Here is a 26,987-nt window from a genome sequence, read left to right on the forward strand (position 1 = left end):
TCTTACTCCAAAGGGTTTATTGAGACAAGTTTCACATACAACAAGTCCAGGGCAGAAGGGATGGGGCTTATAAACAGGAACCTGGAAGGGGGCTGAGGGCACAGGGTGAAACCCAAAAAAGAGTGAAATAAATAGAGGAAGAGCATGAAGGGCAGGGCCAGGAGCAGAGACGACAGACTATCACACAGTGATAACGACATGGGTGGGGGTGGGGCTCCATTAAAATCCCATTTATTTATACAGATATACAGGGAGTTATGGGGGACTGGGGGACCCCACTCCACCCTCCATGCCCCTGGGAGGGGCAAGAGAAGGCCATCTCTCCCCATGGGTGACCCCATGGGGGTTGGGGGAGCTGCCCTTGGAGGAGGGTTGGGGGAGGTAGGGGCGGGCACCTCCCCTGAGGGCATCACCTGCTCCCCAGGCAGTGACCGGCCCCAGAGGCCGTGGGTAGTGTCTGGAAAGCTGTGCTGAGGGAGCTGAAGGGGGAGGCGGTTTGCTGGGCGCGCCTCTGAGGGAGCTGAAGGGGGAGGCGGTTTGCTGGGCGCGCCTCTGGGGTTGTCCTGCCAGCAACCCCGCCGGCAGCCCGGCCCCCAGCCCACCCTGAGCAAGTGGGGGACTCGGGCTCCTCCCAGCACAACTCCCACCTGGGTCCATGGAGGTGGGGAGGAGGGTCAGGGGTTCAAAGAGAGAACCTGGCACCTTCTGGCATCTTGGAAAAGCTGATTCCCAAGGACACCCAGCCCTGGTTGTGTGGCCCCCGAGAAGGCAGCTCAGAGACCTGGAGTGGGTGTCAGGGTGAAGAGAAAATTCCCAGAGGCCATCCTGGAGGGCGATTCCTGAAGGAGGCCGCTGCCCCGGCTGGAGGCTTGGGGAAGGGCCGTGGGGAGGGCCTCCTGGGGAAAGGGCCCTTAGCACCACCAGGCTCCAAGGCAGGCAGGAAGAAGCCGGGCCTCCGGGCCTCCAGACTGAGGCCGGGAGTCACCTACGGGAGACAGCAGGGAGGGAGACTGGACCAGGACCTCCAGGGCGCAAGGGGTCAGGCAGCTCTGGCCGCTCCCCTGAATGCCCAGGGGCTACCCTGGCGCTTCTCAGAGGGCACCCTGACTAGGACTTCGGGATCTGATAGCCTCCAGAAACGCCAGGCCTGTCGGGATGCACATGCAGGGGGCTTCTACCCTCCTAAGCCAAGCCTCCCCTGTCTGGCCCCTCACCTCAGTCCCACCTGCCCGGCCCGCTCCGCAGCCAGTGTGGCGGCCTGGGCGGGGCCGGGTGGGCATCATACGAAGACCTTGGCCAGGGCGTCAGCGCCAGCACTGGCAATGAGGGCCTTGCTAGGGTGGCAGGCGACAGCGTGGATGGCCTCCTCGTGCTTCTTGCGGTGGGCCGTGATCTCCTGAACGCACGTTTTATTGTCCAGGCTCCACAGTCGCAGGGAGCAGTCGTGGCCTGTGCAGGCGTGGGAGAAGAAGGGCCGTCACCCAGCAGCTCCAGGTCCCCGGCTCCTTGCTCGGACCCATCCCCTGAACCTGGCCTTGTCCGAAGGCCTGGGAGTCTGGTGGGGGCCCAATCCTCTGCCCAGTCACCTCCAGACACCCGGCAGGAAGGAGAGCCCTTCTCTCCAGTCTATCGGGCAGCCATCCGGGAACCTAGTGTTTACTGAGCACCTGCTGTGTACTGCGCTTGGGAGTGCGGTGAACAAAACAGGCACCTCTCCCTGCCCCTGTGGAGCTGACATGCCAGGGTGTGAGACAGCACACGAGAGAACAGAGTAGACAAGGCTGGCGGGTCACAAGCGCTGTGAGCCCAAGTTGGTCAGTGTGACAGGATGGCTGGGGGGCGGGGACAGCCAGGGGCAGGGCCTGAGGACTGACAGCCTGAGTGGGGGTGCTGGCGGGTGTGGGTCGGGGGAGAGTGGGGAGTGTCGGGGCCAGGAGCCCCTGCAGGGAGACGGCCTGACTTATGTGTTACCAGGTCAGGGGCTGTGGTGGAGGCTGGTTCTATCTGTCTGTCTGGGAGGACTGGGCCCTGTACTGAGTCTTCGCTGCCTGGGACTGATCTCACCTGACACCCCACTGCAGGCTCAGCTCTGGTCAGGCCGCTGTGACTGTCAGCGCACACCCTTCAGCCCCTTCTCCATCCGCCCAAGACCCAGCCTATCCGGTCGGGGGGCAGCCCTATCGTCTCTGGGGCTCAGTGCCTTTAGCCACAGAGGACAGGTGCACCCAATGCTAAAATCTCTTGTGTGGCCTGAGTCAGATGGACCCGAACTTCAATTCCTGCAACCCACTGTTCAGTGACCAAGTCTTCTGTGGCCTCAGTTTCCACATCTGTGCAATGGGGAAAACAGGACTGACCTCATTCAAGTCAAGAGAGACGAAGTGGGAGCAGGCCTACGGTGGGCTCCCAGGGCCTGGCTGTCCTCACTACTGTGACCGCTGTCACTCCAGCCACAGAGGAGCTTCGCTCTAGCTCCCCAGCCTCAGGGAACCCCGGCAGCAGTCCCTCAGGACCCATGCCCAGGTCTCCTCCTCGCCCTCTCCCCAGCCTCCCTGGAAAGGCTCCCGACTTACTTCCTGACATCAGGAAGACACCATTGGGGTCCACGGCTAGGCAGGTGACTGCATCCAGGTGGGCAACCATGGAGTGCACGGATTTCCCTGAGGGACAGAGGGTGGGCTGCAGGTTACTTTCCATTCTGCGCCCTGCCTGGGAAGGGGAAGGGGCTAGAGGGGCCACCAGTGAGCTTCCAACGTGGACCCCAGGAGTCCTGTCATCCAAGTCTGGTATGCTCCTGCCCCCTGTGAGCACAAGGGCGGCAGGAGGCAGGGCGGTAGTACCAGGAAGGCTGGGCCTCACCTGTCCGGTTGTCCAGGAAGCGGATGCCTCTGTCGTCATGGGCGGTGATGGTGAGGGGCTGGTTTGGATGACTCACCACCTGGTTGATCTGGGTTGGGCCTGAAAGGAAAAAGGGAGAGGCAAAGAGGGCAGGGGGGCATCAGGGAGACCAGGGCAAAGGAGAGGAGAGAGCCGCAATCCCAGGCAGGCCTGCTCCCCAGGCAGCCTGGCCGCTCCCTGCCCTGGGAGCCTGTGCTCCCTCTGTGCACGGGACACGGCTGCTGGGGGAACAGCAGGGACAACGGACATGAAGACTGTGGCCCAGGGGTAAGGCCCTCACGAGGTCTCTCTCCTCCGCCCTCCCGAGCGCCCTGTGTGTATGTAAGGGCAGTGACTGGACCTCATCTCCTTCCCACTCAGAGCCCCTGAGGGGGGTGTGTGGGGGGCACCACCTTCTGCTGACTGGGCACCAGGTCACCAAAGCCACAGAAGCAGCGCTTACCGCTGCTCCCCCGGGAGTCCAGTGTGAGGAGGGCACTGCCAGCCTCCAGGTCATACAGGACAGTGTCGCCAGAGCGGAAGGAGGTCACGATGTGGGCCGGCTCGGTGCTGGTGAAGGCCACTGAGGTGGGGATCCCGTGATCTGGAGGCGGAGGGGAGAGAAGGGTGCCTGAGCCCCGGGCCTCCCGGGGGCAGAGGGGAGGGGCGGGCAGCCGGGGGCCCCCTCAGGACTCACCGCTGGCTGTGGGGAAGGTACAGAGGCAGCCGGGGCTGCTGCTGCTGGGGTCCCAGATGCGGACCGTGCCGTCAGCAGAGCAGGAGGCCAGGCGCTGGGAGGCGGGACTGAAGGCCAGGCCCCACACTGCGTCCCCATGGCCCTCCAGGACGTGGCTCAACACACTTGGGTCTACACCCGCCCGAGGGAGGAAAGGGGCTGCGTCAGAGCCGCTGGCCCCGGAGCCCCAACTGTGGCCATCCACCCAGCTCCACAGCGGGTCCTCATGCCCTCAGAGCCACTTCCGCTCTGAGTGCTGGCTGCTCTATGAAGGTTTGGGGGCTCTGAAGGTGCCCCAGAGTGGCCGCTCCAGGAGGGAGGGTCTTCCCTGGTTCCCCGCCATCCCCCTGCCCCCCACCCCCGCCCAAGGCAGTGCCCAGCACAAAGCCGCTGCTTGAGATATACCTTTTAGGACTTAGTTAAGGGGACAAGGGACTAGGATGGCTTTGTGACTCCAAGACCCTTCGCAGCCTGGCCCCTCCAGGTCAGCCCCCACGGTCTTCCCTGCCCACGGGCACAGCCTTGCCGCCTCTCTCCTAAGCCTTCTGGTCGTTCCCACATTGCCTCCCTGGTCACTCAAGGCCACACAGGGTGCTCTGGTCACACTTGCTGTGTAACGGCTTGCTTGACCTGGAGCAGATACTGCCTGGGACTGACGCTTGACCTTGGACAGGGCTGACACTGTCCTTCAGAAAAAAGTACACAGGCCTTCAGGGGAGACAAGAGGCCTCTAACTCCACCAAGACAGGCTGGAGCACAGAGCTGTGCGTGATCAAAGGGCTCTGGAAAGAGGCGTCAGAGGGCGGGGACATAGCCACCGAACAGATGCGACAGTCGGGTCACTTCCCCACTTAATCTTAGAGGTGCCCCAGGATAAAGGGCAAACTCCCTGCCGTCTGACCCAGGCAACGTCTCCCGTCTCGCCCGCTCTGCCCTCTCCCCGCTCTCCCCTCTCCCCGCTCAGGCATGCAGACAGGGCTGAGCATCCAGTGCTGCCAGGCTCCCCACGCCTTGGCCTGGGCTGGTTCCCAGCCCTGAAGCTCAACCCCGATCAGCATCTCTGCACAACCCTCACCCACCGCCACCACTCCTGCCTCATCCAGTCCGTCCTCGGTCACGTGCTGAAGCCCCTTGTCCCACCCTCTACCAGACCCGGAGCCCTGGCGCTCCCGCCCCAATTCCCACAGCATCAGGCCCCCGGCAGCGGCAGCTGGGTGATGGGAAGGAAGGCAGGGGGAGGAGCTGTCCTCACCGTAACCGTCGTAGGGGTCCATGTTGAGGTCTGGAATCTTCCAGCTGTGGATGCGGGCATCTGCCCCGCCACTGTAACAGTGCTCGCTGCTGCTGCCCATGGCTACCGCCAGTACAGGCCCCCTGGAGGATACCGAGGAGGGGAAGCAGGAGATGCCAAACTCCTCCCCCAGCCCCCACGGGACCTCGAGGGGCTCCACTAGCATTTTTCAAAGATGGCCAAATAGAACCCAGCACCTGGACCTCTGGTTGTGCCTCTCCCCACCTGCCCCCCGGCAGGCTGCCTGTGCCCTGCCTTCCCCCAAGTCCTGAGTCTGTTTCCTCCTTCGAAGACTGTGCCGAGAAGCGGCTACGGGGGTGAAGGAGTCTGCAGAGCGCCAGAAGCCAGGCTGCCTTTGGGGGCCGCTCCCTACCTGTGGGCCCGGAAGGCGTGGATAGGTTCCACGTCCAGCGCAGCATTCCTGTGGGGAGACGGAGGAGCCAGCTGTCACTGGGAGCCGCTCGTCACCCTGCCCCCTGCGCCCAGATGCCCCCGCCACACCCCTCCACGCTGGGGCTGCTGCTCTCACTTCTTGGCCGTGACTGCCTTCTGCAGATTCCAGAGCTTGAGCGTGCCATCCTCGGAGGCGGTAAGCAAAGCTGACTGGCTGTGGTGGAAAGCCAGGGAGCGGATGCCATCGTAGTGTGAACGGAGGGTGAATTTGGGGTTCCAGGTCTTCTTGAAGGCATCTTTGCTGTCAGATAGCTGGGGTGGGGGCAATGCCTCAGTGTCTGCTCATCCAGCCCGGATACTGGGACCTCGAGAGGTCGTCCCTCCCCCTGCCAGCCCCATGTGGAGCACACCACGGACTGGCCTCCAGCCGGGGCCCCCTGCCCCTCCCTCCTGGCCCGCAGTGTCCCCACGCTCACGCAGCAAGTTCCTGCACTGTGCAGGACTGGGCTAGCTCCTGGGGAGACAGAGGTGACTGATCCCTGGGGATCTCACGACTCATAGAGGGAGCCCGGCGGAGACAAGGAGAGGTCTCTGCAGGATTACAAATGCACCGAGAGGGGTCCCAGGCAGCCCCCTCCTCTCCTCTGCGGGGCTCCATGCCGCTTTCCCGAGGAAGTGACAAACAAGCAGGACTTCACCAGATAAGAGGGGGGAGGAGGACCGAAACTGCATGTGCAAAGTTCCCGAGGCAGAGGCAGCAGGAGCGGTCAGGAGACAGACAGGGCCGCCCTCCGCATCTCATCCTAAGCGGCGGGGCGTGGTAGAAGGGATCAGAGCAGGGAAATGGCACAGATTTCTCCAGCTGCCCTGCGGGGAGCTCAGCTAGGGAAGAGAGGGAGGCAGAGAGGTCCCGAGGGAAGTCTCCCCAGGAGACGTGAAGCAGGCACCAGACGCTGGGGAGTGGAGACGGGGACAAGCACGCTCATGGGGAGAGACTGGGGAGCAGGCTCAGTGGGCCTCAGGGAGCAAGGCCCAGAGGCGTCCTGCGGGCCCTGGCGGACAGGGTCGCTCTCCAGGTGGGCGACCCGGGGAGGGCCACTCAGGAAACGAGCAGATTTTCAGGGGAGCCTCGGGGCCCTGCACCAAGACGGGGTACACGCCTGCTGAACCCCTTCATCTGCGCTCTTTCTCAAGGTCCTCACTTCTGCCACAGCTGTTAAGGGCCGGAGGGTCTAGCCCCTCACGCAGGCTGCCCGGGGTAGGGCTGCAGCGCTCAGGCCTCACTTCCAACAGCCCCAGCAGTGCCCCAGCCTTGCTGGGATCAGCGGGCAGGCAATCCCACTGCAGGTCCTGCCACGGGAACGTGCTCACGCAGACCCACGTCAGAGACTCCCGGCCAGCCAGAGGCCTGGCACCGTCTCAGGCCCAGGACACCGGCCCTAAGGTTTCCTCTGCTTCCAGCCCACGGCCCCGAGGGCCTCACACATCCCAGACTGGCCTGAGCTTTGGTTTTGTGGCCTGAGGTCACCTTCCCCTCCAAAGCCAGCTCAGTCCCACCTCCTGCACAGATGCTCTCACTTGCACTACTGCCCCCCGCAAGCCCCTTTCAACTCTGACACCAGATGTTGACTCAGCACCCCCTTGGCTCCCGCCTCCTGCCCGTGGCAGGTCCTGGACTTGCAGTGCGTGGAAGCCGGGGTGGGAGGCAGCTTTGTAGAGAGGAGGAGCCTGGCAGCATGATTAAAGCACAGGCTCCAGAGCCACACCAGTGACCCCAGTCAAGTCCCACCACCTGTCTGCATGGGCACCCCTCTGTGAGACAGGGTGAGCCATCAAACGCTCTCACATCCTCCTCTGTCACAGGGGAGGGGCTGAGCGCAGGCGGACACCGTCGGAGCCCAGCAGATCCTGCACCGCGCGGGACGCCTGACCGGGGCCTACGGGGGGTGGGGCACCCCGAGAACTTACATCGCAGCTGAGGTCGTTGTCGTTGGTGACGGTGAGATCTGCCAAGTCCCCCAGGCTCACCTCCCCGCCCCCGATAGTGTCCATGATGAAAACGTCTGAGGAGAAGCCAAAGGAACCTGGTAGGGGCGGGGCGGGACGGGGCAGAGCGGGCAGGGAGAGCGAGAGAGAGCCAGAGAGAGGCAGAGCCATCAGGAGTGAGGAGGAGAGATAGGCAGAGGACCAGATCAAGAATCACAGCTGGAAAGAAAGAGACAGGGACAGACAGACAGGGCAGGACAGACAAAAAGAGAGGGAGACAGAGACAGACAGACGAACGTTTGGGACAGGGAGGCTGCAGACTAGAGGCCGGGCCTCGACCCTGAGGACACAGGAGCCCTGGGCTCAGCTCTGCAGCCTCCCTCTGCCATGGGCCCCTCAGGACTGGGCCGGGGTGGAGCAGCCTCTTACCTTCGTGTGGCCGGGGCTGGGGTGTGCCAGGCGGTGGGCCTGTCACTTTGGGGGGCAGCCCATCCACATCCCGAAGGTCGGCCAAAATTCCCTGGAGTTTGACCCGCCGACTTTCTGCAGGGATGAGGCGGGGCAGGAGTCACCGACCAGGTCAACGCAGCCACGTGCGGGTGACCCTCTCCCCACCGCCGGAAGCCTCTCCTGCAACCAGGGGTGGCTAGGAAGCCCGAGACCCAGGGTGGGGGACAGACCGAGATGGGGCCCTCCATGGCCGCCCTTGCCGGGGCCTCAGTCCCCAGCCATCCTACGTGACCCCCGAGGGCCTCGTGGCTCCGAGTCACAGGACAGGAAGCAGCAGCAGCACTGCCCATCTGGCCGCCCCACTCTGGCTCTGCATCCTGTCCCTGAGGTCTGCCAAGAACAGGCCGCCCGAGTGGAGGGCTGGAGGCCCTGCCTCAGGAAGAGGCCTGCCTGGTCCCCACGGGGATTTTCCAGGGAAGGGGCACAGGCCTCCCGCTCCCCTTGGCCTTCCTCTCAGGAAGCGTATCCGTCCGGTGGAGCCCCTGGGGCAGGAAGCAGCTGCCTGCGGCCATGTGCCCGCGGTAAAGGAAGGCCGGCCAGAAAAGCCTCAACTCACCCAGTTCATGGTGGGTGCCCTCTCCAGCGCACCGCCGAGGGTCTGGAGAGCCCTCCCCGTCCTCCCCGGAGCCCAGGAAATCGAATTCGTTGATGGCATCCTCTGAGTCATCCTCTTCGTCCTCATCCTCCATTTCGGGTACCAGGGCCTTGGACGGCAGCTGGGGCGTGAACACCAAGGAGAGGTCAGGGGCTCTTGCCCAGAGCCCAAGCCCTCGGGTTCTGGGAACAGAGAAGCCAGGGTTTCTGGCCTGGGCCGCCTGGCAGCGTCCCGCCCCAGCCCAGCACTCGGACGCTGAGCACCCCCTGCTGGGCACTTGACGAGCCTGCTCCTCACTGGCTGGGGTGGGGCGCTTTCTGCCTCTGCCCCCAGCTGTGACCCCCACACCCACAGTGCCGTCCTGGTGGCTTCTTCTTGGGCTGCTTGGGCTCCCGCTGCCCCCCACGCCCAGCACGGTACTTCCAAAATAACATCAGCTAATACGACCACCTCTTTCAGGGGTGAGAGAAGAATGTTTGTTTGTGTCTATGGGCCTACGTGAGGGAAGGAGGTGCACACTCAAAGCCAGATCGGATTCACTGAACAGATCCACAGGTACGAGAGTACCAGGAACGAGCCCCTTCCCCTCTGGGTCAGCCTCTATGCGTCACATCCGTGATTTCACAACTCCATGAATAGTTACCATTAATTTCTTTCGTCTTTTTGAGGCCACACCCATGGCATATGGAGGTTCCCAGGCTAGGAGGAGAATCAGAGCTGCAGCTGCCGGCCTACACCACAGCCAGAGCAACACAGGATCCTTAATCTACCGAGTGAGGCCAGGGACTGAACCGGCATCCTCATGGGTACTAGTCAGATTTGTTACCCTGAGCCACATCGGGAACTCCCATTATGGTAATTACTGGTCCCATATTACAGATGAGGAAGCGGAGGCTGAACAGAGTGCAGCCCTTGCCCCAGGTCGCAAGGTCCAAGCCATTTCTTTTAAGACGGCTCTTGGGTGATTACCTGAGGTTCTTCGAATCTTCCTTATAACTTTCTAAATGGGCTAAATTTTATATATATATATATATAAAACACGCAGGAGCTCCTTTTAGAACTAGAGAAAACACCTTCGCTCCTCTTTTTTTTTTTTTTGTCTTTTCAGGGCCGCACCCGTGCCATATGGACATTCCCAGGCTAGGGTCGAATCAGAGCTATAGCCGCTGGCCTACACCACAGCCACAGCAACTCGGGATCCGAGCCGCGTCTGCGACCTACACCACAGCTCATGGCAACGCCAGATCCTTAACCCACTGAACAAGGCCAGGGATCAAACCCACAACCTCATGGTTTCTAGTCAGATTCGTTAACCACTGCGCCACGACGGGAACTCCTCGTTCCTCCATTCTGAGAACCAGAATGCTGGCGGGTTTGCCCGTTTCCCACAGTCGGTCTTAACCAGGGGTAAGAGCTAAATCATCCTGTTTTCCTCACTTCGCGAGCTTGGCTCCTGCGCTCCCCACACAGACACCTCGGGTACACGGCCTCGTGAAATGATGCTCTGCGTGTGATTCTCCAACTTCGGGTGGCTTCAGCATCACTCCACTGCACAAAGCGCCATCCGGAGCTGCACACTTGGCACTTCGAAGACTGCACTTGTGCACTTACATGGCTTAAGGGAGTTCCAGAATTTTCAAAGACAGTTTTGATATTTGAGTTCTGCTCTAAGTGCTGGCTTAAGACATAGAGCACCTCGGCACCGGGATTCTGAGGCCTCCAGGCCGGCTCCTCCAGGAAGCCTTCTCCCTCCTGGGTGTTCCCTGCCTGGGCCCAGCCTCCATCAGATGGTGGGTTCCTCTAGGGTGGGCTGACCCTCACCCTGAGCTGGGTCTGGAGGGTATGAACGTGGAGGCAGCCCGCTCGGGCATCCTGAAGAGCCAGCCCCGCACAGGACTGCCTTCCTCTGCCTTTCTGGGAGAAGACCTGGGGTCAAGGTCCAGACAGCACGCCCAGGGAGGCAATGGTGGGGGCTGGAGCTCCACATGCGGGTGGAACTGCACCGGGCACTCTGAAGGGCCTGCCCACACCACAGGAGCTGTCGGTGGCGCCCCACTGCTGAGCCCTGGTGTGGCAGCTTCCGTGCAGCCAAGGGCTTTCTATGCATGCACTCATTTTAGTTAATTCCTTGACAGCCCAGGGACTATGAGCCCCTGAGATGGAAGCTGAGACAAAGAGAATCGTGTGCCCAAAGGTACATAGCCAGGCCGGCGGGCACTCTGGGAGCCACAGGCAGGTCATGAGGCCCTGCTGTGCAGAGGCAGAGGGCCTGGGGAAGCAGGAGACCCCCGACAGGGCCCGTGGGACAAGACGCCGTGACCGAGGCAAAGGCCTGAGAGAGAATGCAGTCATTTCCGACGGAAGGAGCCGAGAGGAGGAAAGGGTGCGCAGTGGAGGCTGCGGTGAGACCTGACAAGCGGGTGAAATCCCAACAGGGGGTTGGGGGGGGGGCAGGGCGCTGGACCAGGGAGTTGAGAGACCCCCGCTTTTCCTGTAACCCCCAGTTCCAGAGTCTGGCTCCACACAGTCCCGTCCCCTCAGTGTGTTCACTGAGCGCCTAATCCGCACGGGACCCCGTGCTGAGCCACACCGGGGACACTGGACACAGAGCAAAGGCCGGGAAGGACAGACCGATGAGGGAGGAGGGAGACAGAGCTGGCATGAGACGGGGGCACCTGCCTGTGTGGGCCACTGGCCACAAGCCCCTCCACCTCAGGACCAGACCACGTCTCCACATTCGTGCCGCCGGCACAGAGCTCGGCTGTGAAGCTGCTGGTCACTGGACAGACGAGGCCAGGCCCTGCCCAAGAACGGCGCCGTCAGAATGGTGGGAGCTGGGCAGCTCTCCGAGCCCAGGAGTGGGGGTGAAGGGTGGCGGCAGCCATATCTCAAGGCCATGCTGAGGAGCACCCAACTCTACCCTGTGGGCAGTATCCCCAGACCTGGGTCCTGACAGCAACAGCAGACTGGACGACGAAGTCCCCGACAGGACACCCGCCCCCCGCCCCGGCTCCAGGCCAAGCCCTGGGCCCGGCCACATTCCCTCAGGGAACTGGGGAGAAGAGCAGAGGGCCGCACAGTCCCTGCCTCGTGGAGCTCAGCACCCACTGCGGGAGACAGAGCCAGAGTCACACCCAAAATGTCTAAGCACGGCTGTGGTGGGGCTGGCCCAAAGCGGGGAGCACTGTGAGAGGGCGTGGCGGGGGCTGGCCCAGCCTGGAGGGCAAGAAGGGGGTGCAGCGGAAGAAGGGGCCAGCTCCGAGAGAAAAGACCCGGGCGGCCCCAAAGGTCACGGAGGCCACGGCACAGGGGACTCTGCTCCGGGCAGGGATATGATGAGACCGCAGAGGCAGCCTGAGGGCGCCCACAGAGGTGCTCTGTTCTGGGGCTCGAAGCGGGGGTCCTCTTGCAGAAAGGGGGAGGGAGGGCCCGCCGGGCTCACGAGCTCACCTTCACGCGCTGCTTCTTGTGCTGCACGCTGTCCAGCTCATCGTCCTCGTCGCTGTCCTCATCCTCGCAGTTCTGCAGGAAGGGGATCTGCTCCAGCACCGAGCCGCCCAGGTGCTCTTTGCCATCTTTGCCGGCTGCGTTCCTGCCCAGGATGGGGGGCAGAGGAAGCGTTAGTCCTGCCCAGTGACAAAGCTGCTCAGGTGGGAGAGCGCCGGGACTCGGGTCGCGCCCTGGGCCTCAAGCCCAGCCTCTGAACCCTCGCTGGGACCACAGACCAGGCCCAGCTCCTCATTGAGCTCCGAGCCCAGAGTTCTGGGGAACTAGCCCCCAGCCCGCCCACAGGGCCCCACGTGTGCTGAGGAGAGCTGGATGGGAAAGCGGCCCCGATTCCCACAACCCGGTCAAACCGTGAGCCCAGGGCAGGCGAGGGGCAGGGACACAGCCAGCAGGAAGAAAGGGGAAGCGGTCACTCCACGAACCCCCAGCCCTTCAAGCCCGCTCCCCTCTCCACCTCTGGGACACTGTTCAAAGGCTCCAACGGGATGACAAGTTTTAGCAAAGAAGGTATTTGCCGAACCTGACTCCAGGGCAGACAGGAGGGCAGAGTTCAAAGTTGAAATATGTGCAAACATTGTCCTCTTTGGCCACTGGGCTGAGGCTCTAGAGAGTCCTTGTCAACTGCCCAGGTGTCTGGCTGCCGCTGGGTGGAGCTCGACCCTCTGGGAGATCCAAGTGTGGATCCCAGATCCCGCGCTCCCTTCCAGGCCTCCGGCAGAACGTCACGCCTGGGCCGCCTCCCGCACGGCTGCCGGGGCTGCCGGGGCTGCCGGGGCCTCCTCGCGTGTGGGAGACCCCTGGGCTCAGCGCTCAGACCTCCCTGCGCCAGCTACACCCGGCCTCGGTGACTGCCAAGCCCCGGGCTTTCAAACCCACCACTGCAGGTGCACTAGAGGCGCTTTAGGAGTCAGGGGCTCCCCACCCCCAGCACTGGGGTCAAAGAGGCACCTCGAACCCCACGGCCCTTGATCCCCCCTCGTTCTCTCCTTCTCGGTCAACACTGCCCCAGCGGCTCAGACCACACCCTCTAACTTTTTTTCCTCTCCCCCAACAGCCAATCCTTGAAATAGTGTCGGCTCACCCTAAAAACCTACCCCAAAGAGAAAGCAGACCGCTCCTCCCCCCTGCCCCGCTAACGCATGAGTCTCCCGGCCGGACCCTCCAGCAGCCCCTTCTTCTCGAAGCACAGGACAAGCACACGACATAGTAGTAGTAGTACGGGTATCAGATGATGTCACACCCCTGCTCGAAACCACGGGCTTCCCACAAGCCTAGACTCCCAGCTCCACATCATGGCCCGTGAGGCCCTACGTGCTCTGCCTCCTGAGATTTCAGCCCTGTTGCAGACCACAGCACTCACTCCCTGCAGCCTCGGCCGGCTCTGAACAGGCCAGGTCTTTTCCGTCTGGGAGCTTTACACTTGCCGTTCCCTCTGCCTAGAACACTCTAGGGTGGCTGAGCCTCAGTTCCATGCACTTCCTGCCCAAACAGCACCTCCAAGAAGAGGTGTTCCCTGCTCACCCCCTCCCAAGTGCCATGACTGCCCGTCACTCTTTCTCACTGACTTTCACACGGCACCTCGCGTCACCGCCCTGAAGGTGTTTACTTTGATCAGGCGATTAGCGATGAGAGAGTGAACAAGGGCTCCTAGGGCGCTGTGGCCCGGGGTCTCCCTCAGCAGGGGCTCCGGGGAGCCAGGGAGCATCAGCCTGAGGCTCAGGAGGGGCCGGGCCTGGAGCTGTGGTGCACACCAGCACCAGGGCGGCACCGGGGAAGGGGTGGTGCAGGGGACCCAGGACAGAAGGTTCTGGAACAAAGAAGCCCATGACACCCTCCAGGAAGGAAGTGGCTCCCAGACCACTGCTGACCTTCTGACCCCAACCCATCAGGAGGGAGAAGGCGCACACGGATGCACCCACCAGGCCCAAGGGCTCACCTCTTGATCTGCTCCTCGATCTGTTTCACCAGCAGCGACTCACCACCACTGAGTCCCCCAGGGCCCGGTGTAGTCCTGAGGCCCCCTTCACTGGGCTCCACGGCCCCGTTGAGCTCCAACGAGCGGCCCAGGAGGGACCGCACGCGCTTGGACCGCATGTCCAGGATGGTGTCTGTGTAGCCCACCTCTTCCAGGTACCTGCAGGGAGGTGGAGCCAGGGCAGGTCAGGGGCCTCCTGGCTTCTTTGTATACTCTGGGGGCCGATGCAAACTGGGATGGCCCTCTTGGAGAAACAATTTAAGACGCCACACCGAGATTTCAAATAAGCATACCCCTGATCCTGCTGCTTCCCTTCTGAGACTGTTTCCAGGGGAAGCCTTTATACAGAGGCACCGTGCCGTCACAGGCGCTCAGAGAGCCCAGACGCAGGGGTCAAGCTACACGTCCACCTGTGGAAGCGAGTGACTGATGGATACTATGTGCCAAAGAAAGAGGCCCATGGTAAACGGCTTCGCAGGATAAGTTACATGTTCCTTAGAACTCAAGTGTTTATTTAAAAAAAAAAAAAAAAAAACTTACGGAAAGAAAGAGGAGTTCCCGTCCTGGCTCAGTAGTTAAGGAACCTGACTAGCATCCATGAGGATACGGGTTCGATCCCTGGCCCTGCTCAGTGGGTTAAGGATCCGGTGTTGCCATGAGCTGCAGTGTAGGTTGCAGATGAGGCTTGGATCCCACGTTGTTGTGGCTCTAGTGTAGGCTGGCAGCTATAGCTCCAATTAGACCCCTGGGAACCTCCATATGCTGTGGGTGCGGCCCTAAAAAGACAAAAAACCCAAAACAACAAGAACAACAACAAAACCTGAAGCCATTTGGTAAATTGGTCCAAAAACTTTTAAAAAAAAAAAATCAATTTTGGGTATCTGTGGCTTCAAAAGACTGGCAGACAAGAGTCCCATGCTGGTCCTCAGGAGGCGCCTACAGAGCCCTCTCCGTTGACCCTGACTCTGTCCCTTTGGGAACATCAGACAGCCCCCGCCTTCGCCTGCCGTCTCCTCTCCAGGGCCTGTGTGGAGTCCCAGGCGGAGGGGCAGGGAAGCGGGCTGGGGAGGGACCGCCTGAGATCACACCGCAGACCCTCTCTGCGACCTTAAGCAAACAGATACCCTCTCTGCACCTGCTTTTGTCATCTGTGAATACAAGGGGAATGCTAGCAGTCAGGTCACACGGGGATTTATGCGAGGAATCCATGTGTGCGAAATGTTTAGCAAGCGTCACCTGTGATAATCATTCTGTTGTCACCACTTGCACACACCTTAAGCTCGCAATTGAACTCACAGATATTTGGCTTAAGGAAATCAAGGAGATGGACACGTAATTTTCTGGTATTTGTCACAATGTCTATTAAAAACATCTTCAACAAAATAGATCAGAAGCGATGGCCACAGGAAATTAGGACTATCCACGTGACAGACTATGATAAATGTCTTGAAATGATGCAACACAACTAATTTACATGGAAAGATGTTCACGACACTTAGCAAAAGCAACACATTACAGAACATTGCGAAGGAGAAACCCTCGCTTCTCTAAAACACACACACAGGCACAAATACATATCACAGCAGAAGAGACAGCATATGTGCCAAAATGTTTCCAGGGGCATGAAACTCCTCGGGGGGTGGAATTACAAGTGACTTTTATCTTTTTCTTTGTGTTTCCCAAATTTTCTAAAACATCCAATAAAAAACAATTTTAACATTACCCTCAGAGGAAAAAAGGCACAGAGGCACTTGGGGTCTCCTTCCAAAGTGCCTGCCTCCTGCAGGAAGTCCTCCCTTGCTCCTCCCCAGGGAGAGGGAGGGGGACGGGCCATCGCGCTGTGGCCGGCAGGGATCCTGATAGCTCAGGGTCCCCAGTGGAAACAGGAAGGATGGTGGCGTCCTCGGGCTTATCTCCCGAGCTAAACACGCCTCCCCCACCCCGTCCCTCCACACACTCACTGTCGGAGAAGCTGCCGCCCCTCCTTCCACACCAGCGGGCTGTTCTCCAGGGTGACCGACTCCACGGGGCCATTGGAGACTGGAGGGCAGAGAGAAAAGAGGCGGGCCTTCTCAGGCAGGGCTCTGCCATGCCCCGCCACCTCCTCCCCCTCCCAGACCCCAATGCATCAGTCACCGTCACCGTCACAGTTCCAAGGGAGTCACATCCTGAGAGCATCTGAAACCCACCCTTCTCCCCTCCTGGCGCCTCCTCTCTAGTTTCTTTTGGTCACTGCCCAAACCAGCCCCAGACCATCTTCAGACTCCATCTACTTGTGTTATTTTCCCACACTGGGAACAGGCTCCGGGATGAACCAACGGGCGGGCTGGGCTCTTTCCCCACTGCGTGGCCTCGGGCAGAGCAGGCTACCGACCTGAGCCTCAGTTTCCTCTCCTGAGAAACAAGGTTAATAACCCACCTCAGGATGGGTGTGAGGATTAAATGAGGCAACCTGTTTATCTTACCCACCGAGTATTTACCGGGCACCTACTCTGTACCCAGCTAGGCGCCGGGCGACATCAGTCAGCCCCTGGCCTGCGGAACTCACGCTCCGAGTGGAGGAGTCTGACGGGAGAACAGTGGTCACTGTGAGCCTGGCCTCCCCGGCCCCGACAGGCCGCCCAGACCCAGGTCCCTGTCCCCCGGTACCCGCGTCCCTCCGCCTGGAAGGCCGTCCTTACTTCCTGCTCTCTTTCCAGGCGCTCGGACTACCGGGGCCCTCGAGTGTCTGTCTATCTCACAGAGGGATCCAGGCAGGACTCCGAGGGCCCACTCCCCGGGGCGCCCAGCATGGTCCTTGGCAGAACATCCTACGGCGACGGCCCTGAGAGTGAGACCCGGCCCCACCCCACCCGGCCAGCCCTGCTTTCCGTGGAGCACAGGGAGAAAGAGGCAGCCGTCTCTGCTCTCCTCGGTCACATTCAGTTTTGCAGGGAGGGGGCAGAGGGGATGGGGGGGTACCTTGTTCTGACAGTTCGGGTTTCTTCTCTCCCTGGTTCAGGTCTGTCCCAAATTTCAATTTATGATATTTGGCCCTAAAAGAACAAATGATTCATGAATGAGAGACACATAAGAACAGACAGGGCCAGCACTGGCCTCAGGCATCCCAGATTGCAGGTGGTCCCTCTAATCCCCTCCCCTCTCTTGGAAGCTGAGCTGCCCCCTCAGGAAGCAGCCCTGGAGGAGGCGGCACGGCACACGGGGCTGGGAAGAGCCACTCTTTGGCGTCAGGCAGACTGTTAGCGCCGGAGTCTGTGAAGAACTCCTCACCCTCCAGAACCCTCGCTGTCCCGTCAGGCTGGTGGAAGGGCTACATGAGCCCACAAAGCACCGTTACCAATACTGCTCCTGGTGCGGCTCCTAACCCCCCCCCCGCCCCGCCTTGTTCTGTCCCCCTCTCCTAGCAGCACACATACTGGGTGATGGGGAGGAGAAAGACTGACCCCAAATCTCCCCCAGCTGGGAGGCAGCGTAGCCGGCCTCTGACCCTCCCGACTGGTCCTGCCCCAAAGCGGGGACCGGATGGCAGGGCTCACCTCTCCTGCTTCAGTGCATATTCTAACATCTTGATCCGCCGCACCAGGTCTGTCTTGAGATTCTCTTGCCCCTTCCTTTCTCCCTGGAGGAAGGCCACCTGAGCCTGCGCAGGGAGAGGAGGGAACAGGAAGACAGCAGGGCTCAGGCCCACTGACACGTGTCCCTGGCTCACTCAGGGACACTCAGCTCCAGACCCACCCCTGCGATGACATGAGGCGGCCACTTCTTCAGGCGTGAAGACCCTGAGCCAGGGCTCAGTGGAGCAGTGAGAGGGTGAGCTGGATCTGTTTCCATGTCACCCACAATGAAGAGAAGGCCTGAACCCCTGAAACTGAACGGGGACAGCCAGAGGGAACTATATTCAACATCCTGTGATACCATAATAACAGAAAAGAAAATGACAAAGGATGTATACATATGTATGACTGAATCACTTGGCTGTACAGCAGAAAGTAACACAACCCTGTAAATCAACCATACTTCAATAAAATTGCAATTAAAAAAAATAATAAATGAGGACAGCTTGGGCCTAACGTGGTCCCTGCTTTGTGGGGAGAAGGCGGGGGAGATAGGTATTAACAGCCCCGGGCTCCTCTTTCCCCACCCTAGGCAGGTGCTGTCCCTAAGGTTGCTGGTGGAGGTGGCGTCACACTATTCCTACCAGAGCATCTGTCCCTGGGCGGCGTGGGAAGTTACTAGAGTTTAGGGACAAGAGTGGGTGGCTCGGCTCAGCTCCTGCTGTAAGGCAAAAGCTTTACCACCCAACCCCCACGGTGGGGACCAAGCATCCCACTGGAGCCTGCCCAGGGCAAGGGAGACATGCCACAGACATGACCAGGGGCCCCTGCCAGCCACTTCACACTGTCTGCTGGCACGGGCTGCCTTGGTCTGCTCTGGTCTGTCAACAGGTCTTTGGAAATACTGGGCCAACGGCCTTGGAGGTAGGATCTTGGCCCCTGACCATGTCCTGGAAGGCCAGTGCCAAAGCCCTGAGCCCAGGGCCCATCCTTGGCCTCTCCCCAAGTGCTCCTCTGTTCCAGGCTGGGACCGTCTGAGCTCCAGGCCTGGCTCAGCTGCTTACTGGCTGTATGATCTTTGGCAAGGCCCCAACTCTCTCTGAGCCTCCATTTCCCCTTCTAGAAAACAGGGCTCACAGAGTGCCAGCTCCTACCTCTTGTTATCTTATTCTTCTCCCTGTCCATTCCTCCAGTGTTGAAATGGGCCCAGTGCCTTAAGGGAGTAGGATCCCTCTGGGGCCTGAGACCCGTGGAACAGAGATGCCCACGGCTTACAGACCTCCTGCCCCACGGCAGCTGCATCTTCATGGAGCCAATCGCACATACCATGTGCTTACTGAAGAACTCCCAACAGCTCCACCAGAGAAGCCCCATACACCTCTTCCTGGCTGAGAACATTCCCAAAGCCTCGCTCTAGGACTGTCAGTTGTTAGTGGCTTCTTCCTCTCCCTGGGCTTGAAGGGCCCTGACACATCTGCCCCCGGGCACTTGGAGCACAGCATGCCCTCTGCCCACAGGCCCACTGTCATCCCTGTCCTGCTCCAGGGAGCGGTCTCTCTCTCAGGTCAGCAGGGAACCAAGTGTGCTCAGTAACACCGAGCACGGCCGGCCCCGCAGCCGGGGAAACAGGCGCACTCAGAAACCATTGGTGGGGCCGTAAATTGACGAGCCCTTCCGGGAGGGCAATCTGGCCCCATCCACAAAGATGTTGACTGCACGCCACTCTGGTCCTAGCAGTTCCACTCTAGGAATCTACCCGACAGGCATAACTGCGATGGCAGGCTTCCCTTTGAAAAATCCAAAGGGATATACACGCATTAACGTATGGATCGTTCGTTCATTCACGCATTTATTTACACCTCAGATATTTACTGAGCCCTGACTATGTATCAGATACAGCTGTAGACAGAGAATACAGCGCCAAACAAGACGAGGTGTATATTCTAGAGGAGGATGTGGGAGAAACAAGGAACAAATAAATACATGTCACAGGTATGCTACGGAAAAGAAACCACATCTGTCCTTTGAGGGAAAGGGACTCCCCCCAACACTTTTTTCTTTACACACTTTTTGGTTTGGGGGTGGTGGTGCTTTTTTTGGCCACATCCACAGCATAGGGAAGTTCCCAGACCAGGGACTGAATCCAAGCCACAGCTGTGACAACGATGGATCCTTAACCCACTGTGTAGGGGCTGGGATCAAACAGCTACAGAGATCAAACTGCTACACAGTTGGATCCTTAACCGGATGCACCACCATGGGAACTCCAGGAACTCCTCTTTCTAAACTTTAAATCAACATTTATATACATAGATACTTAAGGCCAGAAAGGTGGGCTCACATGTGATCAACATCATGGAAATTTGAATTTCTATCCCTTATTGTTTTTAAGGCCACACCTGAGGCATGTGGGAGTTCCAGGCTAGGGGTAGAATCAGAGCTGCAGCTGCAGCTGCAGGTCTACACCACAGCCACAGCAATGCCAGATCCGAGCTGAACCTGCGACCTACACCACAGCTCAAGGCAATGCCCAATCCTTAACCCACCGAGCGAGGCCAGGGATCAAAGCTGCATTCTCAAGGATACTAGTCGGGTTTGTTACTGATGAGCCACAACAGGAACTTGAATTTCTGTCCTTTATGTATCTTCTCAGTCATGCACATCTACTCTGTCTGTGAGTCATTTTAGAAGGTGGGGGGAGCAGTGGAGGAGAAAAGGTTGATCACCAAACACAAGCCCTGGGTTACTGCTCCCCTATGCACCACTCCCGTCTGGGCTTCAGTCACTGAGCTGCTTCCCAGAGCCTGCCCAGCCTGCTGAGCCCACATCTGTGCAATGCCCGATGCTGGTGGACCGCCTGTGCCAGCCAGGCACTGCGTGAGGCTCTGGCAAAGTAACGGAGCCCTCGGGCACAGGTGATAAGCACAGCAGCAACAATTAACACAGGATGTGACCAGGGTCCTGGTGAGGCAGCAGAGGAGGTTATGGGAGGAGGGACACCCAAGTCAGTTTGGAGTGAAGAAGGGACAGTTCAGCTAAGACCCCAAGGCTGAGTAGCAGTCAGCCAGCGGGGTGGAGTGCGCAGCTGGCTGAGGACAGAGACAAGGAACTCTACAAAGGCCAGGCTGCCTGCATCTGAATGGGTATAAGGGTTAGGGAGGAAAGTTAGAGAAGCTTGTAGGCCCAACAAAGGATCACAGACCACATGAGCAAGTCTGAAATTTATCCTAAGAGCACAGGGGAAGGTATGGAAGGGCTTTTGGTGTTTTTTTGATTATTAGTTGGTTTACTGGTTTTGTGCAATGGCCGTACACCTGGCACATCGAAGTTCCCGGACTAGGGGTTGAACTGGAACTGCAGCTGCCAGTCTACACCATGGCCACAGCAACACTGGATCCAAACTGCATCTGCCACCTACACCACAGCTGGCAGCAACTCAGGATCCTTAACCCACTGAGTGAGGCCGGGGATCAAACCTGCATCCTCAGAGACATTGACAGGGGTTCCCAACCCACTGAGGCACCCCCTGGAAAGGTTTTTTAGGCAAAGAGAGATGTAATCAGATTTTCATGTTGCAGAGGTAATTCCACAAGCTCTAAAGTGGAGAACTGATAGCTGTGGGGGCAAGGGGAGACCAAAGCTAAAGGCAGAGAAACCAGCCACTGAAGGAGGCAGTCCCAGAAATCCCAGTGGGAGATGACAGTGGCCCAGATTAGGACCAGGAAGAAGGGGGTCATGCGTGGATTTAAGTAATAAGGAGGTGGGACTGTTAATACCTAGTGACCCTCATCTGTGGGGGAAGAAAGAAGAATCGTGCCCGGCCCTCATACCTGCTCAGCCTCCCCCTTCACCTCCTCGCCCCCATATCAAGCCCTGATTTCCCCTCTCCTAATGATGACGTGAGAATCTTACTAAGCCCATTCTGCTCCGATCCTCTGGCAAAGAAGGGAAAAAAGAGAACCAGAAACATGTGGTTGAAGTGTCCCGGGTTGGTGGAATACCACAGAGGGGGAAGTGTTGGTAGCCAGTCCCTCCCACCCCTGCAGGATCTGCCAGCGCTGCGGTGGGCTGGCAGGTAAGGCCGGGATCTGGAAGTTCTCCACCCACCGTATCCACCCACTGCCACTCCCTCTGGCCAGACTGTTGGAACACACGCGCCCCCAAAACCACGCTGAGACAGGGCTGCCGCCTCCCCTCCGGCTGTTCCTCTCCACCCCGGCTGCATCAACAAAGATTTTGGAGGGGCTGAGATGCCCAAGAGCCACGACGCCTCCGCATCCCAACCTTTCTGTCCCAGCCCCCTTCCCGTGCCAGTTCAGTCCCGCCTGGCCCTCCACTGCATCTGCTGCACTCCACTCCTCTGGGGCTCCTGGCAGGGCTGGGTCCCCACGGATCCCTCAGTGCCCCGTGGGAGGCTAGAAGTGGGGAGGGGCCGGCTCCATACCATCTCTGCCGGCAGCACACTCGCCACGGCTCCCTGCCGCTGCCCCTACGTGAATGTCCAGTTCAGACCCACGTGCCCCACCCTGAGCTTCCTCTTGTCCTCAGAGAGCTCACATCCCTTCCCAGAAGAGCCACGGATCATGCACAGAGCCACACAGTCAAAACCTCTACCGTGGGAGTTCCCGTCATGGCGCAGTGGTTAACGAATCCGACTAGGAACCATGAGGTTGAGGGTTCGATCCCTGCCCTTGCTCAGTGGGTTAAGGATCCGGCGTTGCCGTGAGCTGTGGTGTAGGTTGCAGACGCGGCTCAGATCCCGCGTTGCTGTGGCTCTGGCGTAGGCCGGTGGCTACAGCTCTGATTAGACCCCTAGCCTGGGAACCTCCATATGCCGCGGGAGCGGCCCAAGAAATGGCAAAAAGACAAAAAAAAACCAAAAAAACACCTCTACCGTGTGACCGTGCAGAGGTCTCTGTAGCCTCATGCACAAACCAGTCTCTTCCATCAGCCTGGAAGTTTCTGAACGGCAGAAACTGTGTCATCTCCTTCTCAGAATCCCCCCACCAGGCAAAGTCCTGCTCATTATCACCTGTGCTGATGCTGCCTCCCTGCTTGAATTCTTGGGCGCCTCCTGGCAGGACCTCACAAGGCTGTGTTTTCTGCCATTCTCCACACACTGACTGCACACGGGTCCTGTGCCAGGAGCAGCTGCACTCAGCTATTTGGAGAAAAGGTATTCAGAGCTGGAAAAATCTGATACAGTCCAGGCCTTAAAGGATCTCACAGAAGTCGCACCTCTCTAAGTGATAAGTGCTCAAGTCAAAGTGTATAAAAAGAGGTGCTGCTGATGTGAGTGTAAACGCGGGGCAACCTGCCAGACCCAGTCCCCGCTTCATAAACACACCTCTTCTCCTGTTCCACCCCCTCCGCCCGTCTCTTCTGCTGTACTCACACGGGGATACAAGGATATTTGCTGCAAACAACCTAAAATTCCATCAAGAGGGCTCCAATTAAATGAGCTAGGATACAAACACCAGTGGAATATAGTTTTCAAAAACAGTGAGTATTGCTCTCTGCGCTGATATGAAAGGAACACCAAGACGCGTGACTATGTGGGAAAAAAGGTCACAAAATGATACACATGATATGATCTCATATATTACACACATGGAGCTGAACTACTTTCACAGAAAACAGTTGGGGAGGCGAGTTAGCGAGCAGGGCAGGAAAGGGACGGGGGTCCCCTTCACTCACATGTATATAATATGTGCATACAGATGCCTGAGCCCTTTGAATGTGCGCTAATATAACAGAACAAAAGAAAACACAAAGTACAAAGTGAGTGGCGCTGGAGCCTAGACAAAGGAGCATCTAAGCGGGTGCTATCCACAACTTTCTACCAAAGCCCAAGAAGACCACTAAGGAGGGGAACAGACACATCTTTTCTCGTTTGTCTCAAAGATGAGGAGGTGGGGTGGGGGGTGCTGCAGGCTGCACAGGCGTGAAGTCCCAGACACCAAGCACCAAGATTCAACCCCAGGTCTGCTGTGACTACTTGGACGTTCCCGCAGAGGCCAGAGCTTCCTGGAACAGGCTTCTCCTCTGTCCTGGACATCAGAGAAGTATAACGCATGGGCTCGAAAGCCCACAGACCACCTCTGCCACCCACAGGCTATGAGTCTAGATAAATCACTGACCTGCTCAAAGCCTCCACTTCCTCTTCTGCTTGATTTCTTTAAAGAGGAGGGAAGGGGGGGGGATATCACTTACCCTCCCAGAAGGTTGTAAGGATTTATTTAAAGTGCCTGACACAATGTCTGGCACATAGTATGTGCTCAATAAACAGCAGCTGCTATTGCAGCTGCTGAGTGAGGGCAAGGACACTGGTCCTGCCTACATGAAGGGGTACTAAGAAGATCTAAAAAGACGTACTCTGGGAAAGAGCTCTGGAAGGAGAGATGGAACACAAAAACAAGGGGTACTTGCATAAGGATTTCTCTCCCACCCAACCCCCCCAGCACTAAGCCTCAGTTACCACAGAGCCAGGATCCCTACAGGGGTGGGAGAATTGCGGAATGCTCTCTCTATTCATCCCATGGACAAAATTCTAACCAGGTGTTTCTTTCGGTACCCACCTCTCCTAGACGGGAAACAGCAAATCAGAGGGGGAAAGATGCTTGAAGCAGGCGCTGACTTCTGCTAATAACACTACAGACCAGGACCCCTCAGACTCCTGGCAGCACATCCTTAGAACCCTTAAAATCCTCACAATTCTGATACCCAGGCTCCTAGGGACACCCAGCAAACCGACCCACATCTCTCAAGGTCACAAAACCCAGCCCAGCTCCTCCGCGCCTTCCAAACATCATCCCAGGGGTACAGCCCTCCCTCAAGCTACTCCACAAACCAGAGTCCTTTCCCAGAAACTTCCACAAACACTACCCCCCACCCCAGGATCTTTGTGAGATTCTTCCTCTGGCTGCCTTCCTGCTCTACAAAATGCTCCCCACCACCCCCAGATTCGGCCAATTCCTCGTGTCTTCACCCCACGCCCCAGCTCCACCGTTGGACATGTCTGACCTCCTCTCATTCCAGGTCGGGGCTCTGCACCTGACATCTTCCACACCTCCCATCTCTGGGCGGGAGTCCCCCCATCTCCCACATCCCGGAAGAGTTTCTCGGCTCTCAAGCTCTTCCAGCACAGGCTCCTGAGGCACGTCCTGGCCCCCTCCATGATTCCACCCCCGGGATCCCTTCCCGGAAGGCGGTAGCGACGCACTGCCAAGGCTCCACAAAGTTTCCTCCTCAGAGGGAAGGGGCACACACCTTCATCTGATATCCCCGAGACCTCGCTCTCCTCCCCGGAGTCCCGGCAGAGCCATCTTTCGGTCCCCGCCGTCCTAAAACTCCGAAACAAACCCGTCCTGAGCTCCCTGACTTCCTCTGCCTACTCACAAGGGAGCCCAGCCCCGACCTGCTCTCGACTCCGGCGAGTTCCAAGTCCCCCCAACGTCCCCTCTCTCCCACCCGGGGCCCGCCGGGCTCCACCTCCAACGGGGACGAAGTGTGACTCCCTCAGCACCCTGCATGTTCTTTGCTCACTCCCGTACAAGACCCCTCCATGCCCTCTCATCACCCTTGGCCGAGTTCTCTTGGGGTCCGCTCGGGTCCCCGAGGCCACTCTCTCAGGGACCCTTCGGCCAGTCCGTTCACTCCCACTCCCACCCGGTTCTGGTCCCCTGCGCCCTTTCTCTTGGCTGCCCCGGTCGGGCCCTCCAGCCCCTGGGCCCCCCCTCCCGTCTCCAGCCGCCCAGGAGCCCTCAGGACCCCCCTCGGACGGCCCCTCACTCCGTCTGCGGGCCGGTCGCGGTCCCCTCCCGCCCCCCCGGCAGTCCCGGCGGCCATTGCTCCAAGATGGCGGCGGCGGCGGCGGCGGGTGAGGCCGGGCCGGGCCGGGCCGGGCCGGGCCGGGTTGGGGGGTCGAGGGTCCCGGGGCGGCGCTCACCTGTAACTCGGCGCGCTCCGCCTCCCAGCGGGCCTTCTCCGCTTCGAAGCGCGCCCACTCGTGCTGGATAAAGTGTAGGATCCCCGGCAGGCTCAGGGGCTCCGGCCCCGCCGTGGGGCCGGGGCTGCCTCCGCCGCCGCCTCCCTTGGCAGCCGGGCCGGGCCCGGGGGCGGGGGCAGAGACCGGAGCCGCCCCCGTCGGGCCCGGGCCCGCGCCGGAGCCGAGAGGGCGGCAGGAGGAAGCGGCGGCGGCGGCAGCGGCGGCCGCTCGCTCCTCCATCATGGAGGCCCCGGGGCCGGCCCGCGCGCCCGCTGTGCCTCGCGCGCCTGCGCGGCCGCGCCAGCCCTCGAGCGCGCGCTCGGCGGGGGCCGGGGGGGCCGGTGCCGGGAACGATGTCGGGCGTGCGCCTCGCCCACCCGGGTCGACCCCCAAGGCGCGCGCATGGAGGGGCGGGGAGGGGCGCGCGCCTGGAGGAGGGCAAACGCGACCCAGGCCCCGGGGGAGGGTCGCCCTTAGGAAGCGCAGGACTTTGGGAGGGGCCGCTTCCTGTCCCCCTCCTCCGGCTTCACCCCAAAGAAAGATTCTAGCCCTCTCCAGACCCAAACACCACTCTCCTAGATCACCGTCCCTCTTTGAGAGAAAGGGCGACCACCAGGGATGGTTTCACCGATGGCCCCATCCTGATTCCTGGCCCGGGGCGGTTGTCATAGTAACTCTTCTTCAGTCGGGGACACCCTTAGCCTCCCTTCCCCTCCACCTTTATGGTCCTGGAGCTCCACACCTCTCCTGGCCCTGCACCTACCTATAGGAGGTTGCTAAGGTCACCCAAGTCCCCGGTGGTCCTTCTGCCCCTACCCTCCTTGGTTACTATGGCAACCTCACCTAGCGCTCAGGTAAAAAGGAGCCCAGCCCCAAGGACACTGCTGAGGGAAACCTCTCTTTCCCAGGCCCTCCCCCCAGCCTCCTGGTTGGCATTACCATGGTAACCATCTCCCCCTTTCCCATGGTGGGAGGGCCTTGGACCAGCCAGGTGTTTTTATTTAGAGGAGGAGATGCTCTGCTGAGGAGTAGTTGCTATGGTTACAAGACGGTGGGCTATCCCTAGGGAGGTGAGAAACTGGCAGAGCCAAGTCCTGGGTACTATGGTAATGGGGGTACTCTGCCTTCCAATGACCCTAGAACCAGGCCCACCAAGGTAGAAGACATTTTAGGGTTGTCTCTCAGAATGTAATGTGTCTAGGGAAGGGGTTGTCATGGTAACACCTTCTGTCACTTCTACCCCTACCTTTCTGGACACATTCACGAAAGAAGGGATGGGTATAGGTTGCTATGACAGCCTTCCTTTCACTGCTAAGATGCTTCAGGTAGGTGGTGCCTGCCTGAGCTTATGAGATTTCATAAGATGAAATTGTGCCCTGTTGTGTGAAGTTGGCTGATTTGGGGTTTTCTGGTTCATCTTCCTTCAGCAGTGCAGCTGAGCTGGGCTGGAACCACCCCCTTGGAGTTCCGTCAGCCTGCACCGTAGGAGGTAAGCAGCCCCTCAGTGTCACCAGCACTCGTGGGAACTGCCCTTGTCCCCAAAGGTTTTTCTACATATCACTCATTTGCTCTACCC

The 26,987-nt window shown here is 59.5% G+C and overlaps 2 protein-coding genes across 5 annotated transcripts in view; one reads left to right on the plus strand and one right to left on the minus strand.

The window, feature by feature from the left end:
* Window positions 1-25,677, minus strand: STRN4 (striatin 4). 3 transcript variants are annotated; one of them, XM_047789749.1, is made up of 18 exons: window positions 25,373-25,677; window positions 17,407-17,510; window positions 16,832-16,905; window positions 15,832-15,910; window positions 13,832-14,029; window positions 11,839-11,980; window positions 8,350-8,509; window positions 7,713-7,826; window positions 7,266-7,360; window positions 5,434-5,609; window positions 5,278-5,325; window positions 4,866-4,987; window positions 3,575-3,745; window positions 3,341-3,481; window positions 2,860-2,958; window positions 2,574-2,660; window positions 1,215-1,449; window positions 1-985 (listed from the first exon to the last, which is right to left on the minus strand). In XM_047789749.1, exons 1-17 carry the CDS (start codon window positions 25,652-25,654, stop codon window positions 1,280-1,282), a joined length of 2,262 nt encoding a protein of 753 aa, XP_047645705.1. In that variant the 5' UTR covers window positions 25,655-25,677; the 3' UTR covers window positions 1-985; window positions 1,215-1,279. The 3 variants fall into 3 exon arrangements, with proteins under 3 accessions (XP_047645705.1, XP_047645703.1, XP_047645706.1); XM_047789747.1 differs by having other exon boundaries at window positions 7,266-7,381; XM_047789750.1 differs by lacking the exon at window positions 25,373-25,677 and adding an exon at window positions 22,457-22,530 and having other exon boundaries at window positions 7,266-7,381.
* FKRP (fukutin related protein) overlaps window positions 25,272-26,987 on the plus strand; it is a 9,940-nt gene continuing 8,224 nt past the window's right edge. Inside the window, exons 1-2 of one of the 2 annotated variants that reach the window (XM_047789751.1) lie at window positions 25,272-25,303; window positions 26,839-26,900. The gene's annotated coding sequence lies outside the window, so the exon portion shown is untranslated. Of the gene's footprint in view, window positions 25,304-25,577; window positions 26,901-26,987 lie in introns of those variants that run through there. The other variant, XM_047789752.1, reaches the window with a different exon arrangement.

This window comes from Phacochoerus africanus, chromosome 8 (genome assembly GCF_016906955.1).
Source record: "Phacochoerus africanus isolate WHEZ1 chromosome 8, ROS_Pafr_v1, whole genome shotgun sequence".
Lineage (NCBI taxonomy): Eukaryota > Metazoa > Chordata > Mammalia > Artiodactyla > Suidae > Phacochoerus > Phacochoerus africanus.